The following is a 17,886-nucleotide window of genomic DNA, read 5'->3' on the forward strand; positions in this document are numbered from 1 at the left end:
TCCCTCCCACCCTCCCTATCCCACCCCTCTAGGTGGTCACAAACCACCGAGCTGATCTCCCTGGACTTCACCATCTTTAGGATGTGTGGTCCTAATCAATCAAACGTCTGAGTACAATACTAGCATACACTGAGCACCCTGTGCGCATAGGCTGTAACTGCTATCAATGATTTGGTTAGCTTGTTTGTAGGTCAGGTTAGAATTACAAAAAGGCAGAACTCATCGGGACCTAGAAAATAATGGTTATCCTTTAATGAGCGCTCTTATTTTCTACCATAGGATGGATTAACATATAACTCTTAATAAAATTATCCTCTCTTCTTTTCAATCGGTATGTATAATACTCAAAGTACTAAAGTATGATAACAAGAACAACTGGGAACAAACACAACTGTCTCTTGGTAAGCATACCAAGTAGAGCAGAGGTGTGCAGGTGTCCCAGGGTATTCTACCTGTGAACATCCAGTGTACCATGGGCATCAATCAGTATGTGGCATGATAAGGACAAATATTTGTAATAATCACCATCCTCATCTTTTCTGACCTCTTATTATCCCATTATTGCTTCAGAGCAGAAGTATGGTGTATTAGGTGTGTATTTGTTTGCTAGGGCTGCTGTAACAAAGTACCAGAAACCAGGTAACTTAAAACAACAGAAGTTTATTCTCTCACAGCTCTAGAAGCTAGAAGTCCAAAATCCAGGTATTGGCAAGGGATGGTTCATTCTGGATGTTTTGAGGGAGAATCTGTTTATGCCTCTCTCCTGGTTACTGATGGTTGCTGGCAGTTTTTGGCTTTCTTTGGCTTGTAGACACATCACTCCAATCTCTACCTCCATCTTCACATGGTATTATCCCCTGTCCTCCATTTTTAAGATTAAAAACATGGCCTTTAAATCAGATGGATGAGGGATTTGAATCCAGGCTCTGTTTCTTTGTGATCTTGGGCAAGTCCACCTAACCTCTCTGAACTTCAGTTTCAGAGAAAATGGGAACAATATTATCCTCTTGAGGACCACAGTGATTAGGTGAGTAATGTTTCAGAAGGCATAATATAAAGGTGGCCATTGGAATTAAGCTCAGGGTCAATGCAGCAGCCTCTTTTTCTCTCAATTTTGTATAATTTTAGTAGGATACAGTAAAGTACAAGGCCTATCCCATAGAAATTTAGGGACAAATGAGTATGAATCCTTATAGAATTAGTTCATATCCAGAGACTTCTCAATTTCTGAGCAAGATGTTAAGAGACTTATTCCTCATTCAAACTGCTTATGCTTTCGTTTTACTCTCTCCCTAAGACTAAAGTAGATCCATATGACTGGAATTAGGAGAGCCAGAAAAATACTTATTGTTTTCCCTGATATCAAGTACCATGAAGTTCGTTCTATATTGAAAGTTAAAAACTCACCTGTAATGCTATCAACGGGCAATAATGCTCTCTGTTTCATGCAGTGTACAGAGTAAAGCATGTACTGTCATGTACATAGGAGTTAGTAAGAATAACATAATTGTTCAGTTAGAAAAGATCTTAGAGGTGCAATCACTCAATCATGATAGAAATCTTTTCTTTAGCCTTAGTGACCAAATAACCCAACATACTGTAGAAGCTAGGCTGGTTTCATGGGCTTGTGACTTATACTTAGAGGAGCCCTGTGCTTGGCTTAATGCTCTGCTGTCCCTGTCTTGAAATTTTTAATAGTTTTTAAACAAAGGGCTCCATATTTTCAGTTTGCACTGGGCCCCACAAATTATGTAGTCAGTTCTGTGTAGATCAATTTTAAATATTAAGATTTTTAATAATTGGTTTTTACTGTATTTGAAAACTGCATTAATCCAATGACTTTGTCAGAGAGCTATTTTTAATCAAAACTAACTTTATAAAAAGTGAGTGAACCAAACTGCCAGTTATAAGATAAATAAGTACTAATGATGTAATGTACAGCATGATGACTATAGTTAACACTGCTGGATGGTATATTTGAAAGTTGCTAAAAGAGTAGCTCCTAAACGTTCTCATCACATGGAAAATTTTTTTTCTTTTTTTTTGCGTCTATATGAGATGATGGATGTTAACTAAACTTATTGTGGTTATCATTTCATAATATATATAAGTCAAATCATTATGCTGTATAAACTAATACAGTGCTGCATGTCAATTATATCTCAATAAAACTGGAAAACACTAACTCGAAAATAAATAAATATGCACTTACAAAAAAAGTGAGTGAACAAAGTATGTCTATAACAAGCATGGTAAATTGACAATATGCAAATATCCAGGTATGCAACTCAAATATCCATCAGAACAGTATAGATTAAATACATTATGGTGTATACATACAACATAGCATACTACTTAGACACATCTTAATCCCTCATAGCATACTACTTAGACACTTCATCTTAATCCCAGTTGAACATTAGAATTATCAATACATTAGGAGGTTAAAAAAAACTGTCTAGGCCTCTCTCTGAGATGCTAGTCAGTTGGTCTAGGTGTGTTTGCAAACTTGGTGGGTTTTTTTGCTTTTGTTTTAAGTTTCCCAAGTCAATCTAATATGCAGGCAGGACTGAGAACCACTGATGTCAGCCTTAAAAAGGATGAAGTGGATATAAATGTATTAGCATGGAAATTTATCCACAATATATAGTTTTTTAAAATGCAGGTTACAAGACACTTGTAGATATAATTCCATTTGTGTAAAATACTTTCAATATGCACTACACATTCCTGAAGGGTAAACAGTAAACTGGTATGGGGTGTTGGTGAGACTCCTGAAGACTTATCTTTCTATACTTCTGTACTTAAATTTTTACATCAAAATGCAGATTTAAAAAAATGAGAATACAGTATTTTTAAAATCAGCCAATGCTTCACAACTTTATTTTCATTTAAAAAAACATGGTCCCTGGTGGCGCAGTGGTTAAGAATCCACCTACGAATTGAGGGGACACAGGTTCGATCCCTGGTCCGGGAAGATCCCACATGCCGCAGAGCAACTAAGCCCGTGCGCCACAACACTAAGCCTGCGCTCTAGAGCCCGTGAGCCACAACTACTGAGCCTGTGTGCCACAACTACTGAAGCCCGCGTGCCTAGAGCTGGTGCTCTGCAAGAGAAGCCACGGCAATGAGAAGCCCGCACAATGAAGAGTAGTCCCGCAACTAGAGAAAGCCCGTGCACGGCAATGAAGACCCAACACAGCCAAAAAAACAAAAACAAAAACAAAAAACCATGGTGAGTCTTTGACTTATATCTTCCAGCTATTTATTTTTTTTAATTTATTTTTTAAAATTTAGGGGCTTCCCTGGTGGCGCAGTGGTTGAGAATCTGCCTGCTAATGCAGGGGACACGGGTTCGAGCCCTGGTCTGGGAAGATCCCACATGCCGCGGAGCAGCTGGGCCCGTGAGCCACAATTGCTGAGCCTGCGCGTCTGGAGCCTGTGCCCCGCGACGGGAGGGGCCGCGATAGAGAAAGGCCCGCGCACCGCGATGAAGAGCGGTCCCCGCACCGCGATGAAGAGTGGCCCCCGCTTGCCGCAACTGGAGAAAGCCCTCGCACGAACCGAAGACCCAACACAGCCAAAAATAAATAAATAAATAAATAAATAAAATTTATTTATTTTTGGCTGTGTTGGGTCTTTGTTGCTGCGTGCGGGCTTTCTCTAGTTGCGGCGAGCGGGGGCTACTCTTCGTTGCGGTGCGTGGGCTTCTCATTGCAGTGGCTTCTCCTGTTGCGGAGCGTGGGCTCTAGGCGCATGGGCTTCAGTAGTTGTGGCTCACGGGCTCTAGAGTGCAGGCTCAGTAGTTATGGCGCATGGGCTTAGTTGCTCCACGGCATGTGGGATCTTCCTGGACCAGGGCTCGAACCCGTGTCCCCTGCATTGGCAGGCAGATTCTTAACTACTGCGCCACCAGGGAAGTCCCTCTTTCACCTATTTATAACACGAATGTCTACAATTTGTATTAGACTTTTCAAAATTTTGGTAGGCTTACACTTCAGTATAGAAAATGTTGTCACAGGCATTGTCTCCTTTGAATTAGTTGAAGTCAGTCACATTTTACATATAAGAGAACGAAGAATTAAACCACTAGACTCTGCTCTTAAGAGAACTGGGACTCAAACGCACATCTGATTCCAGGTTGAAAACTCTTCTTACTCTATTACACCACCTTCTCGATGGCTTACGCTACACAGCTTTGCTGCAGACAGGGGTCACTATACACAAGGAAACATAAGTTGACTGAGCACTATAACCTGCCAGGTGCATTCCAAGTAAGAATAGTTCTTGCTTAACAACTTGAAGAGATGTCTCTCGCACCTATTTGTCCCTGCTTATCGAAGACAGAGGGCTAAAATGCTTTCCTTGAACTTTTGGTTTCCTGGAATGAAGGAATGTCATATTTAAGAAGTTTGGAAATCAGCGTTCTACTTGTGATTATATTTCATCCAATCATTAGCAAATGACGTAAGCTTTACCGTCAACTCCTCCTAATCTGACCTCTTCACCCCTCCTCCTCTGCCACTTTGGTCCAGGCTACTCTTTTCTCTCCTCTGAATTATTGTAAGTTTCTTAGCTGCCCCCACCCCAGGCTCTGCCACTCTTTCCTCCCTGCAATCTAGTTTCCACCCAGCAATCAAGTGAGGTTTTTAGTGTGTAGGTCAGATCAAGGCATGTCTGTCCCCATACCACTCAGAGTAAAATCCAGAGTCCTTACAAATATGATCTGCTTCTCCTGTTTGCTGGCTCCTTCTCCGACCTCATCTCCTAACAATCTCCTTCCGGGTCACTCTGGTCCATCCACACATCCTCTGTTGCTATGCCTCAAACACATCAACTCCACTCCCGTGTCAGGCCCTTGGTACCTGCAGTTCCCTATGCCTAGAACACTCTTTCCCAGTTACCTGCACGGATGCTCTCTCTCTCCATTCAGATCGCTGGTAAACTGCCCCCTTCTCTCTGAGGCTTCCCTTAACCACCTCATATAAAATAGCATCTCCTTCACTCTCTCTCCCCTTACCCATACTTAATTTTCCTTTATACCACCCCTGACATTTATTTAAATATGCATTTAAAATATATGTGCATGTATTTGTTTACTGTCTATCTTCCACCATTAAGAGGAAAACTCCCTGAGAGTGGGGACTTTGTTCTTTTTAGTGCTGGACTGGCAGGGAACGGAACAGGGCCTACCAAGTAACAGGCATTTAATAATCATGTGGAATGAATGGATCTTCCATGTACACTTTTAAGCAGTTTTTGTTTTTGTTTTTTGCTTCCGTCCTCTAGAAGCATAGAGGGAAAATTATGTTTCCTTCCCTACAGTGCTGTTATAATCCCACCCAGGCTTTTAAGTAAAGATGTTTTTTATACGTGAATACACTTTCCTTACTGCAAATGCTAAACAGATGTTAATCATTATTACGAGGGATAGTTAAAAGGGTCACTGCGTTTAAATCATAGGTAAAGCTAACACTTGAGTCCCAGAGGGATCCCACCCCCACCAAGGTCCTCTCTGTGCAGAGGAAGCAGCTTGGGATGAGGTGGGATCAGGGTAGAGAGGAAGAGAGCCAGGCTAGGTTTTGCTTAGGAGTCCTGAAATGAAACCGGTTTTGTAAATGTAATTAAACCTGTTCTGTAGTCTGATGCACCACCTCGCCCTACCCACTTCCCACCCACAGAAGTCAAAACACTTTACACTTTGAAATGCTAGACTTACTCTATCAAACACACAATTCATTTTTCAAATCAAACTTTAAGGGATACTTTATTATCCTCTCTTCCCACTTTAATTGTTGAATAATAAATAAAAGATTAAGCTAAATTGTTACATTTTCCCTGAAACACAGGCAGGTTTTTTTCTGTCCATAATCAGGATACTAAGATGTTTTGACCCAGGTGATGGTTTTCATTCAATGTGGGGTCGGGGGAGGGGAGAAAAAAGAAATCCCATGAGGGGATGATGCAAGAGGATGAACTTGCTTATTAAAATAAAATATTTTTTTCCTTTTTATCTTACAGGCCAGTCTCATCTCACATAGGCAGTTCAGAGGATGCTAATATAAACCTTGCCCACCTCTCTCAGCCCGTCTTTCTTACTCACAGTTTCCAAGCAGTTCCCTGATGGAGACACAATCTTCAGTTTCCAGGATGAATCGTGCCACGGCCGTCCGTCCCGGCAGATGGCCCCTCACTGTCTCACGTTTGATACTGTCCAGGACAACTCCTCTGATGTCTTGAGGCTTTCCTGGCACACCAAAGATGATAAACAGGCCCAGACAATCCTCTCCTATCAAGTTACAGAATTCTTCCAGCTTATCAAACCTACTTCTATTGCTGAAAGACCCCTCTGCCCTGGATTCTGGATGGGAGGGGTCACAAGGCTCAGATTCCACGGGAGGAAGAGAAGACATCTGTAGAGTCTGTACTGCCAGCTGGAGCCTTATTTGCTTATCGGATCCCCAAAAGGTCCAAATCCAGTCCGCCCCGAACAGTAAGGCTTGGTGCTTGGTCATCTTGGTGGTAGTAAGCCAGTTGTCAACGCCTTTTTCTTGGCAGAAAGTGACGAAGTGGATTAAGAAGATCTCATTGAGACTGTTTGGAGCTGGGCATAGATTGCCCAGCGTGTCTTCAAATCCAAGATACTCCTTCAGTTTCTGGGCTGCACAGACTATAGCTCCACTGACCACCTCACAGATGCCGAGAACCTCTTTGCCATCCTTTAGAGCCAACTGCTGCGATGGTTTTTGCCCCATTTTCCCTGCACCCACTCAGTACTACTTCCGCATATCAAACAGGCGAACTGTCCTTTCTCAGAATAAGAGTTTTGCAGTGAAGTCACATCTGCTAACATGGTCCCAGTTTTCTAACTCTTCAGGGAAGCATGTATACACACAGCTAAACAAACATGTAGGTCTTCCTGTTTGCCAGCTGGGTGTGTTGTAGTCATACAGATTCCTGCTGGTTTATGAAGTTAGAGATATTAACTTTCACAAAAAAACCATCTGTCTTTTACTTGTATTCACTCTACTTTTAATATTTGGTAACCTCTTCCAAGACATATTTCCTTTTTCCAAATTTTAGTTTAATTAAAAATAGGACTTACTTCTTTAAAGAACCACATAGAACTCACTTCCTTCTACAACTAACTTCTCCAAACCTGTAGGCAAGTCATTTCCCTTTGCTTTTCTGATATCCCTCTGCCATGACTCCTCATCCCCCAGCTCAGCTGCCTGTGTTTCCTTTCATACAGAAGTTTCTCAAGCAAAGGCCTCAAATTTCTATGTGTTGATACATGCTATAAATCCCACTCAAACAAATTTTTGGGAGTTTGTGAACTGTTAAGAGTTGGTGTTACTATTCTCTATAGCAGAAATAAAGGCTACTGGTTATTCCAAGCAAAGGAAAAGAAAGTAACAGACGATAAAAATATGAGGCAATTATCAATTGACTTTATTTCTTTTCATATGGTAATACCAGCAGTGCATAATATTTTGTAAATAAAATATATATCATCAAAAAAATTTAACCATATCACATATCATCAGTGATGTTACATTGTCCTGAATAAAGAATACTTGGCATCTATAACAGTCTCCTGGTATTTTTAGCCAGGTTTGAATAACAAATTGTTTTTCAAATGGTGACACATATTCACATTAAAGCAAAACACAAATACGGTAAGAGTCCAATTCAGTTACCAAATAATGAATGATAGGGAGCAAAAGATTATTATTAGCATTGAACTATTTTAGTTATGAATAAATAGTAATTTAGTATCACAGGTTCCTTGATGAAAAGCTTGGTAACTTGTTAGCTTGAAAGATCATACCACTGACATTCAAATACAGTTTATTAAGCAAGTCCACTGACATATACTGAACTAACCACCTTATGCCAATTTGTGAAAACCTGTCTACCACCATTGGCTATCATGAGTAATGATGAAGTACTGAATAAAAAATAGAATATTTTTTCTAATGCCTCTAGAAAATAATAAACATAATAACAGTTTTTGTTGCAGCTTTTTATTTTCTTTATAAAGAATATCTGGGACCTGTGCTACAGAAAAACATGAACTGCATTTTATCATCACAATATAGCCATTATGAAACTAATTTTGCAGCCTTTGTGTTACTGAACTCTGACTGAGACAAAATATTCAGACAAGTATTCAGCTTTTAAAAAAAAATCCCATTCACTGATAGCCTGAGAAATGTACAATGAATAACATTAGGAAGACTGTTAGTATTTTGATGTAATGATATATTTAGCAAAGAGGAAGATAAGAAGCTTAATACTGTAAAGGGCTTTGTTTTGTTTCGTTTGTTTCTTCAGAAATTATCTCTACAAAATTTGGGGGAGTTTCTGAATGCATTCAAGTTAATAGTATTTAAATGTCCCTCAAGTTCTCCCTTATGAGGTAAGAGGATCCAAGATTAAGGTTGAAATTCTTAAAAAGCTATTCAACAATTTTGTGATGTATCATCAAAGAAGGGGTATTTCATATATGCTAATTTAGTCTGCATGATCAACATCATTAAATTCAGTTTTGGAGAAAGAAAGATCATTTATGACCTCTCCAAGAACCGGCTGGTATACGAAAATTTTGATCACTGTATTTTTTTTTAATGTGATCTTTTTACCATCTTCCTTATGTCACAAAATAAAAGTTCTATTTTCTATGTACTAAGTATATACACATATTTAGAAAAATATATAAAAATGGGACAATATGTGGAGGCAAGTGGAGGTGTGGCTGGCATTTAGTGGGCACACTGAATGCTTAAAGAAATTCCACATGTTGATTTTGAAAGCATATAACGTCCTGCTTCAAGGGCTGCAGTGCTGTCAAAAATCATGCCCTCACTGGTTACTGCTTCCCAAATCCTCCACGCTGTGAATGTAGACGGAAACACTACGGCAAAATACTCATATTAAATGCGACACTTTAAATATAATATATCACAGATTTTTTTTCTTTACATTAAATAGAGGAAAAACAATTATACTCTCATTCACCAGTGTCTTATTTGTCATGGCAACTTTAGAATCGGCACCTATTCCCTGCTTTCCATTTCCACTTCTAAATGAGAAGTGGGAACGATGAACAATATACAATCGGTTGCCTATTGTAGATACTGTGACTGTTTAAGAAATAAAGTGGAGCAAAGATGGAGGGCTCCCCGTGCTCATGCAGGTGCTGTGGTCAGACATTTGAGTCTTCGTCGGTGATGCTGGCGCTGGGGGAACGGGCAGCAAAATCTCTAAACATGTCGTCTTCCTTTAACATGTGCTGGAAGACAAGGAGGTGGGAGTCACACACAGCGCGTGCCACCAGCTCTGCACCACCCGCTCTCCACTACACGTGCAGTCCTTTGGGGTCATGGCCAAACTTATTTTTAGAAGAACATTTGAAATTCGTTTTACAACTTACGGTTAGATTGTTGATGCCCTCAGAGAATGCACCTATCTGTCTCACTGTCCCTTCTGAGTCTTCCATCTGCAATGAACATACCGTGACATGACTACTCGTTTGCCATAATTTCAAGGAAAGTACGGCAAAATGAGCACAAATCTAAGAAGAAATAGTGCAAGTGGTACTGAACGGGAATAGGAGCAACAGAACACCTCTGTCGCATCTCCTCCCACTAATGCAACTGGGTGTTAAAAATGAGAAGAAACACTTTACTGGCACACGTAGCCCAATGCTCTGATGCTGACGATGGCACGAGCACACTGCTAATTAGAAGGCAATATTCAGATGCATGCCCTCATGCGGAAAAGGCTAAGGAGTACGAGCTGTCCATTCCTGACTTGTTTTAATACATAGATTTCCCTAATACCGAGAGGGTATAACATAGGTAAACAGCACAGGCTTCGAAACCAGCTGGGCAGGTTGGAATCCCAGCGATTCTACCAGCTCTTCTATCTTGTGTAAGTTACCTGACCGTTCTGTGCCTCAGTTTCCTTACCTCTAAAATGAGGATAACAATACTCCCCATGTATTAGGATTACCCTGGACATTAACACGTTACGTGCTTTGGGTAGTGCCTGGGCTGTAGTAAGCAATCTGTAAGTGCTCGCTTTTATCTTATTATTATCTTTATTTGTAGGCATTTAAGGAAAATGTCTTTGGTTAGTAGACACAGTGCACAAAGTTTTCATGTAGTGTTTCAATACTGGAAGAACTTTAAAACAGGTATATAGGGTCACGTTTACCTGCTCTAACCGGTCCAAGTCGTCCTCATCATACAGGTGCATGTCCAAACCAGGCTTAAATCCTTTCTTAGATGTACCTCCTGAGGCCTGTCCCAATTCCATTGGACAAATATATTCCTCCCCATCTTCCTGTTTCTTCTTTCTCAGATTCCCAAAATTGCTGAAGGTAAGTTTCTTTGGCTTTAAAAGAAAAGCAAACAAAAACATCCAGGGACTTGATAAAATTCATATGGCAAAGGACCAATAACATGTATAATTTAATTATTCACACTACAGAGAAAAGCAATTGGATGATTAAGTGGGTATAAGAAAAACAAAGGCATCCTAGGCATATGATTGACATCCAAATGTGATAAAGGATCCTTATTATGACTCTCAGAAGATTAAGCTTGTCCTCCTTATTCATACCAACTAGCTGGGTAGTCACTGTGAAAAGCAAAATATGCCAAGAGCCTTAGTTTTGATAGACAGACCTTAATGCAATGAGATTTCTCAGGGCTGAATTCAATTTTGCAAGGTTTTCTAATCTAAGATCAGCAAAAGAAAATGGCCATTACTGTATTTTCTTTTTGGGTAAGGCTATGATTATCCTGTATGCCTGTTATGCTTCCACAACAGGACTGGTAACTGCTGAAAAGAAACCCGCTCTACTGGAGAGAGAAATTTCCAGTGAGAGAAGAGAAACTCCATCTTTTCACTGGATAGTCCCTGAGACTATATGTTAAGGAGATGGTGATCAGGCTGATGCTGAGAATTTAAGTAGAACAGAATCTCTCAGAGGTTTCAAATCTGGTACATCTTTTAAGGGAGAAAGGGAGCTAAAGAGGAAGTGTCGGGTAGGTAAAAGTGGTTTAAAAAAAAAAAAAGTTTGCCGAGGAGCCACATTTGTGGAGGAACCAATAAACCCTATCTCTACATTCCGTTAGTCGAGATAACGGAGCCAGAAGAGCTCATGGAAGAGTGATTTAAAGAAGAAAAAGTGATCTGAATTTGGTATGATCCATGAATCCAAGTAAATCTGGAGATACCGATTCTCTGCTGGTCTACTGTGGATCATTTCTTAATTATCTTTTCCTAGCTTGCAAGGCTGGTTAATGATAAGTATGAGAAGAAATCCTCCTCTTATGCTTGATTTATCCATAGGATAACTGTAATCAATACTGGGCCCAAGTCATGGGCTTCCTGCATTGGCAAAGCATCAATTATAGAAGCCAACATCAGGTTCCTTATGTTGTTAACTCTAATAAAATAAATGATTTGAGCAAAGATTCCCCCCCAGAAGGCAACCTTCAAAAATGCATTTTCCGGGCTTCCCTGGTGGCGCAGTGGTTGAGAATCTGCCTGCTAATGCAGGGGACACGGGTTCGAGCCCTGGTCTGGGAAGATCCCACATGCCACGGAGCAGCTGGGCCCGTGAGCCACAACTACTGAGCCTGCGCGTCTGGAGCCTGTGCCCCGCAACGGGAGGGGCCGCGATAGTGAAAGGCCCGCGCACCGCGATGAAGAGCGGTCCCCGCACCGCGATGAAGAGTGGCCCCCACTTGCCGCAACTAGAGAAAGCCCTCGCACGAACCGAAGACCCAACACAGCCATAAATAAATAAATAAAGTAGCTATTAAAAATGCATTTTCCTAATTACTCTTAAAGATGCATTTACCTTCAACCCATCCACAAAACTTAGTAAACCTCAGAAAATGGGATAGCCAGGTAACAGGCAAAACTGAGCCTTTGCTAAAGGCAACTCTTAAACGGTAGGAGCTTGAACCAACCTTCACTTTGGCAGTAGCTGTTAGAAGTACGTAATCTGGTAACTCCATGGCACCCCGTTTCTGGTGTTGGGCCTCAGCACCGATCAGAAGGTTGAAATGAGTGGCCAAATGTCTTCGCAGCAGGGTCTTGCTTGGTGGGATGTTCAATAACTGAGCCATTGTTTCCACATTAAAACGAGGTTCTAGAACCTACAGGAAAAATTAAGATTCTTTAAGACACCAGGTATCATACATGTCTGCATTGTGCTTTATAATCTGCAAAGCTCTTTCATTTAGTTATCTCCAATGGCCCTCTCAACAGCCCAGTGAGATAAGACTATGGACTTTTGATCTTCAATTTAAATATCTTTTCTTTGTTTTGCCTAAGCTAGTGAGAAGTAGAGCTGGTCCTGACATCCAGGCATTACAGAGTTGGGGCTTCTGCCTCTCTGAAGTGGTACCTTTGGGAAGCAACTCTTTACGCAACATCAACGTGCAGAAATATAGTCTGTATCTTTGCAGGGATTTTAAAACATGATCATATGAGAGCCAGTGGCCAGATGTTATCCAACATGAAAGAGGATAATAAAAGAGAAATGGGTTTAAATCCAATCTAGAGTTATAGGATATAAATAAAAAATATGGGACAGAATACTCTGAAAGTAAAGATTCACTAGAAATGTTGCAGAAGAGTTCAGTTAGATGACTTTAGGATCATGACAAGCAACAGGTAATAGCCTACTCATTAGACTAATGGAAACACAACGATAAGAAGTCGGTTTTAAATGAAAACAGAGTTTTACCATGAGCCCGCCATGGACACCACTGCCTCTGAGATTGGGGGCATATTCCGCCAAGTCCACGGAGCGTAGCCACTCCATCACGCGATGATTGGTCCACTGCTGAACCTCTGATGGGGTGATGCTATTCTGTGGGAACAAACCACCACCCAGAGCTTCAGTCACTGACTATGGGGTTCCAAATATCAAACCTGCATGCTCATTCTGAAGAGCCTGCCTCCTGCAGCGGAGTTGTTCGACATCCCAGTAAATGTTGATAGAGAAAAAGGTAAAAAGGTGTTTGCTAGTTTGAATTCTCTTTTAAGGAATCTGTGTCCCAGAGGTTTAAGTTTCTTGCACACTAATAAAGCAGTGCTTTAGGAAAGGTAGTCTTCACAGTGATACTTAACTTTGGGGCTTAAGGAGGCAGGAAAATAAAATACACCCAAGAAAGGAGGAAGGAAAACTAAAACACAATCCTTGGCTTCAGTTATACAGGTAGAACCATCACGGGGGGAAAGGAAGGAATATAGGAAGACAAAGCCTGAGAAGTAAATGAGGCTGGATTTGAGGCTCTGAGGGAACCAGACGCTTTCCTTCCCTGAAGGCTCCAAGAGGAAATGGGTCTTAGTGTCTCCACACGGGCAGTCACATGCACGGAATGTGTATGCTGTGTAAACCTCAACCTCAGATGCTACCTCGTCAGAGGGTCGCCTCCGCAGACAGTTTGGTTCAAAGTTATTGATCCTCAGGACCTGGATGGCCCTCTTGATACTGAGATGATGGAGCACACTCATGACCTTCAAAGACAGTAAGTCATCCTGCAAAACAAAACAAAAAGAGGCGCGCACCGAGCAGACCTAGAGCAGGAGAACCTTCTCAGGGAAACCTCAGAAAACTCAAGTAAAAGTAGAAGTGCACCTCTAACAATAGGCCTCAAGGGCTTGTCAGGATTTTCAAAGCGTTTATGTAGTAACAGAACTCTTTCTCCTGTGCTGAACAAAATTTTCTCTAGGACCCCAGTATACAATAGAAGAGAACCAAAATTCATGTTGTCCCAACTGAAGCTGACTTCTACCTGTTTCTCTCTCTTCCACTGAGATAAGATTGTGGGACTGCACAGTTCTGAAACACACAGTTTGAAAAGCACTCGTTAGGCCACAAAAGGTGACCTGCTTTGATTTGATTTGATTAAGCAGATAACTGAGAGCAAGCAATGTTCACCGATGACCAAGAGCTGGTTTTCTGAGCTAAGGCACACATCACAGTTTGGGGGAAAACCAGAAGAGTGCTCCTATTATACTATCCCCCCAGCCTCAAGAAATCTCTGGTTCTAGAATATTGTGCTTTATCTAGCAGACGCTGTGAACAGTTTTGGAAAAATTATATGTTAATCAATGCAAAGCTTCTGGTGAGAAGCAAGAGAGAAGAGAAATGAAGTTATATGTAGCAACATATATCACCAAGTGATTCCTTTAAGGAATAACTTTCACCAGTCTGGGGCTACTGGGAACTTTTCAAACACACCAAAACAAATTATCTTAGAAGAAGGTGATTTGGGGGTGGGGGGCAGTGTCAAGGTAAGCACCAATCTACTTCCAAACACACCCAGAAAATAAACAAGGAAAACATCCATTTTAGGCACACCTTACCGAGAACACATTTCTTATACAGGAAAAAAATTAACCTATTACAGAGATATTTTAAAAATAAAATTATAAAACAGTTTAAATCCTTAAGGCTACTTACTGAGCAAAAATTATTTCCTGAATTTTTTTCTAGATTAATGGCTTAAAAACAGTGCCTGATGATAAGTTAGAAAGGGCATTTAACATGTTTTAATCTAAAATTGAGACACCCATTCAAAACATTTTCACGTGGGTTATGCATAATGTTTACAATGTAAATAAAATGTTCATTATTTTAGTTTAAGGGATTTTAAAAGTAGGGATTTCTTTTAAATCAAGACACGCCTTTTTGAGGGGGGGGATTTAAAAAAATCTTTTAAGTAATTTTAGATTTACAGAAGAGTTGCCAAAGATAGTACAGAGTCCCACAGACCCATCACCCAGCTTCTTCTAATGTTAACACCTTATATAACCACGATATTCAGCAAAACTAAGAAATTAACATGGACAATAATAAAATTCAATTAAACCCAGGTTTTATTCAGATTTCACCAGTTTTTCTACTAGGTCCTTTTCCTGACCCAGGATCCAATCCAGGATACCAATTTCAAACAGACTTTTTGTGACTTAGGATTTCTGGGGTCAAATTTTCTAAGGTAATTTATTCTTTTATAGCCACAAAAGTTATACATTTGCCTTTTGTGATTTTCAGCCTCAATTTTCTCACATTGCCACAGGAATATACCCATACCTAGATAGGCAGGCAAACAGGCACAAATGCTCTATGACTTTCTACTACTTTCTAACAGTGGAAACTTGGTTAAGTTACCCAATTTCTCAATTCTTTTGTTTCCTCATCTGAAAGCTGGGGATAACAGAGTGCTAAGTCAAGGACTGCTGAGAACTGAGTATTAATTATGAGTAAAGTGTCTGAAAGAGTGTCTGTCACACAGTAAGTATGCAACATGTCACACGTTGGTGTTATTTTACCTTCAGTTTACAGGATGTGCCCACCACGGTTCAGACTTTGGTTCAGGGATGGAGAAGAAAATGAGCTGAACCCCACATTTCTTTGATATTGAAAAATTCCTAAATAAGTTAAGTTAGTTGTTTGAAACTTTCAACTTATTTTAAAAAGATACTTGTGGTAGTTGAATCCACAAAAGCCCGTTTAAATAAAAGCATCTTAGGCAGAACATTCCTAGTACCATGGAGTCTAGAACAAGTTCTCCCGGAACCCATCTCTCCCCACTGTCGTAAAGTAGGGAAAAGTCTACTTTCTACCCATTGGACAGAAGGCTAAAAATATGAAACAGTAATGAAGGAATGAGAGTGAAGGCCTATCTCTTCTTTACTCTAGTAACTCCAGCAGAACTGGGTTGAAGTGAGACGGGCTAGGGAGTTTCAGGAAACAGTGCTCAAAAGTGGAAGGGAAGGGAAAAGAAAGTCCCAGTGGATGACAAGTCCCAGCCTTTTGAGTGGTCACTGCTTATAGGAATATATCCCTTAGAAACTGCCAGGGCTGCAAAACTCTACATTCTCTCATTTTCAGCATTTTTATGACATATAATTCACATACCATAAACTTCACCCATTCAAAGTGTACACTTCAATGTCTACGTTATTGAATATATACAAAATCAACTTTTTGGATAGCTTAGTTTCAATTAGGTTTCATGTAGCTCAAATTTCCCAAGGATTTCAAAATTTCCCAAGGCTATTGCAATCACCAAATCCTACAACTTCAACTTAGAAAAATATGCCTGCCCCTCTCCTCAAGTTAAAACAATCCCTTCAAACTCCAGCGGAATCATTGTGAAAACACTGTATTTTGCTTATTCTATTTCTGTGTTTTTCAGAGAAAAACAGTTTTAGCCCCCCCAAACCCCAGGAGTGAGCTACTTACAACAGTCATGTAATGAAGCATTCGACCATCTACCCGTCCTTCATCAAACTGGGTCTTGTATTGGGGGAGACCAATATCATCCAACCATCCTAAGGATAGAAATGAGTGTCATTAATGAGCCACAGAACACCCATTCTTGTGATGAAAAAGAGAAAACTATAATTTAAAAAGAGTCATGTACCACAATGTTCACTGCAGCACTATTTACAATAGCCAGGACATGGAACCAACCTAAATGTCCCTCGACAGATGAATGGATAAAGAAGATGTGGCACATATACACAATGGAATATTACTCAGCCATAAAAAGAAATGAAATTGAGTTATCTGTAGTGAGGTGGATGGACCTAGAGTCTGTCATACAGAGTAAGTAAGTCAGAAAGAGAAAAACAAATACCGTCTGCTAACGCAGATATATGGAATCTAAAAAAAAAAAAATGGTACTGATGAACCTAGTTGCAGGGCAGGAATAAAGAGGTAGACATAGAGAATGGACTTGAGGACATGGGGTGGGAGGGGGAAGCTGGGGCAAAGTGAGAGTAGCATTGACATATATGCACTACCGAATGCAAAATAGTTGGCTGGTGGGAAGCAGCAGCATAGCACAGGGAGATTGGCTCGGTACTTTGCGATGACCTAGAGGGGTGGGATAAGGAGGATGGGAGGGAGACTCAAGAGGGAGGGATATGGGGACATGTGTATGCATATGGCTGATTTGCTTTGTTGTGCAACAGAAACTAACATAGTATTGTGAAGCAATTATATTCCAATAAAGATCTATTAAAAAAACCAAAAAAACAAAACAAAACAAAAAAAAGAAAAAGCAGCTGTGTGTGTGTGTGTGTGTGTGTGTGTGTGTGTATAAAATTCATTCATTCACTCATTCATGAATTTAAAACCTCTTACTAGTGACCCAGTTGAAATCCAGCTTCCCGTGATTGGTTTCTTCTTCGGATCCCAGGGCTTGCAGTGCCAGCTGGAGTTTCTTTCGATGGAGTGAATGCTTGATTCCAAGTTCCTGAATTAATAAAAAGAAACACTGGCATTACAACTCTGTCAACATGGGCTGGATGCCACTGGCAAAGGATGCAAATTCCTCGAAAATCAAGCCAGCATTGAAGACCCAATAATTACATTAAATCAGAACACTAACCCAGGCTGTAAAGTGTTGCTGAACAAAAGACCCCTGGAAAGTCAAGACCACTGCAGTTGTTTTAGTGGTGTGTTAGGTATTCGCCACTAGGTTCCTACCTTTGCAAGATAGGAGCTGTAGCATGCATAACAGGAATTCTACCCTTACTTTGTACTAAATGTTAAATAATTGGGAAGAAATGTTAAATAGCTGGACATTAAGTGTAGGGCTCTTTATTTTCCCTTTTGCAAAGTGAAATTGAATTGCATATATTACACTGAGAAGACGGACCAATGATAAAGCCATAGAATGGTTTTGAGAAATATGAACTGAAACTTTATTATTATGTCTATATAATTATTTTTTCATTAAAATGCCCAGTGGCTTAAGTGTTTCATAAGGAATCATTAAGACCGGGTCCTCCCTTTAAGTCCATGAGATAAAATAAGCATGAAGCGGGAAACTCAAACTT

The 17,886-nt window shown here is 40.3% G+C and overlaps 2 protein-coding genes across 15 annotated transcripts in view; both read right to left on the minus strand.

Annotated features, from left to right (window-relative positions):
• Positions 1-6,095: 6,095 nt before the first annotated feature.
• Positions 6,096-6,755, minus strand: REP15 (RAB15 effector protein). Its single transcript, XM_007175714.3, has one exon. The coding sequence runs from the start codon at positions 6,753-6,755 to the stop codon at positions 6,096-6,098; it is 660 nt and encodes a 219-aa protein (XP_007175776.2).
• A 674-nt stretch (positions 6,756-7,429) lies between these two features.
• Positions 7,430-17,886, minus strand: part of PPFIBP1 (PPFIA binding protein 1) — a 194,802-nt gene continuing 184,345 nt past the window's right edge. For all 14 annotated transcript variants that reach the window (XM_057555998.1, XM_057555996.1, XM_057555997.1 and 11 more), the window contains 8 exons: positions 17,189-17,300; positions 16,283-16,371; positions 13,447-13,569; positions 12,773-12,898; positions 11,991-12,179; positions 10,222-10,401; positions 9,437-9,502; positions 7,430-9,295 (listed from right to left, as the gene is read on the minus strand). In XM_057555998.1, the coding sequence (XP_057411981.1) occupies positions 9,209-9,295; positions 9,437-9,502; positions 10,222-10,401; positions 11,991-12,179; positions 12,773-12,898; positions 13,447-13,569; positions 16,283-16,371; positions 17,189-17,300 (972 nt within the window). In that variant the 3' untranslated portion in view covers positions 7,430-9,208. The remainder of the gene's footprint in view (positions 9,296-9,436; positions 9,503-10,221; positions 10,402-11,990; positions 12,180-12,772; positions 12,899-13,446; positions 13,570-16,282; positions 16,372-17,188; positions 17,301-17,886) is intronic.

This window comes from Balaenoptera acutorostrata, chromosome 11 (assembly GCF_949987535.1).
Source record: "Balaenoptera acutorostrata chromosome 11, mBalAcu1.1, whole genome shotgun sequence".
NCBI lineage: Eukaryota > Metazoa > Chordata > Mammalia > Artiodactyla > Balaenopteridae > Balaenoptera > Balaenoptera acutorostrata.

Excerpts from the sequence above, each read along its gene's own strand:
- REP15 (XM_007175714.3), bottom strand. The coding sequence starts at position 6,755 with ATGGGGCAAAAACCATCGCAGCAGTTGGCTCTAAAGGATGGCAAAGAG.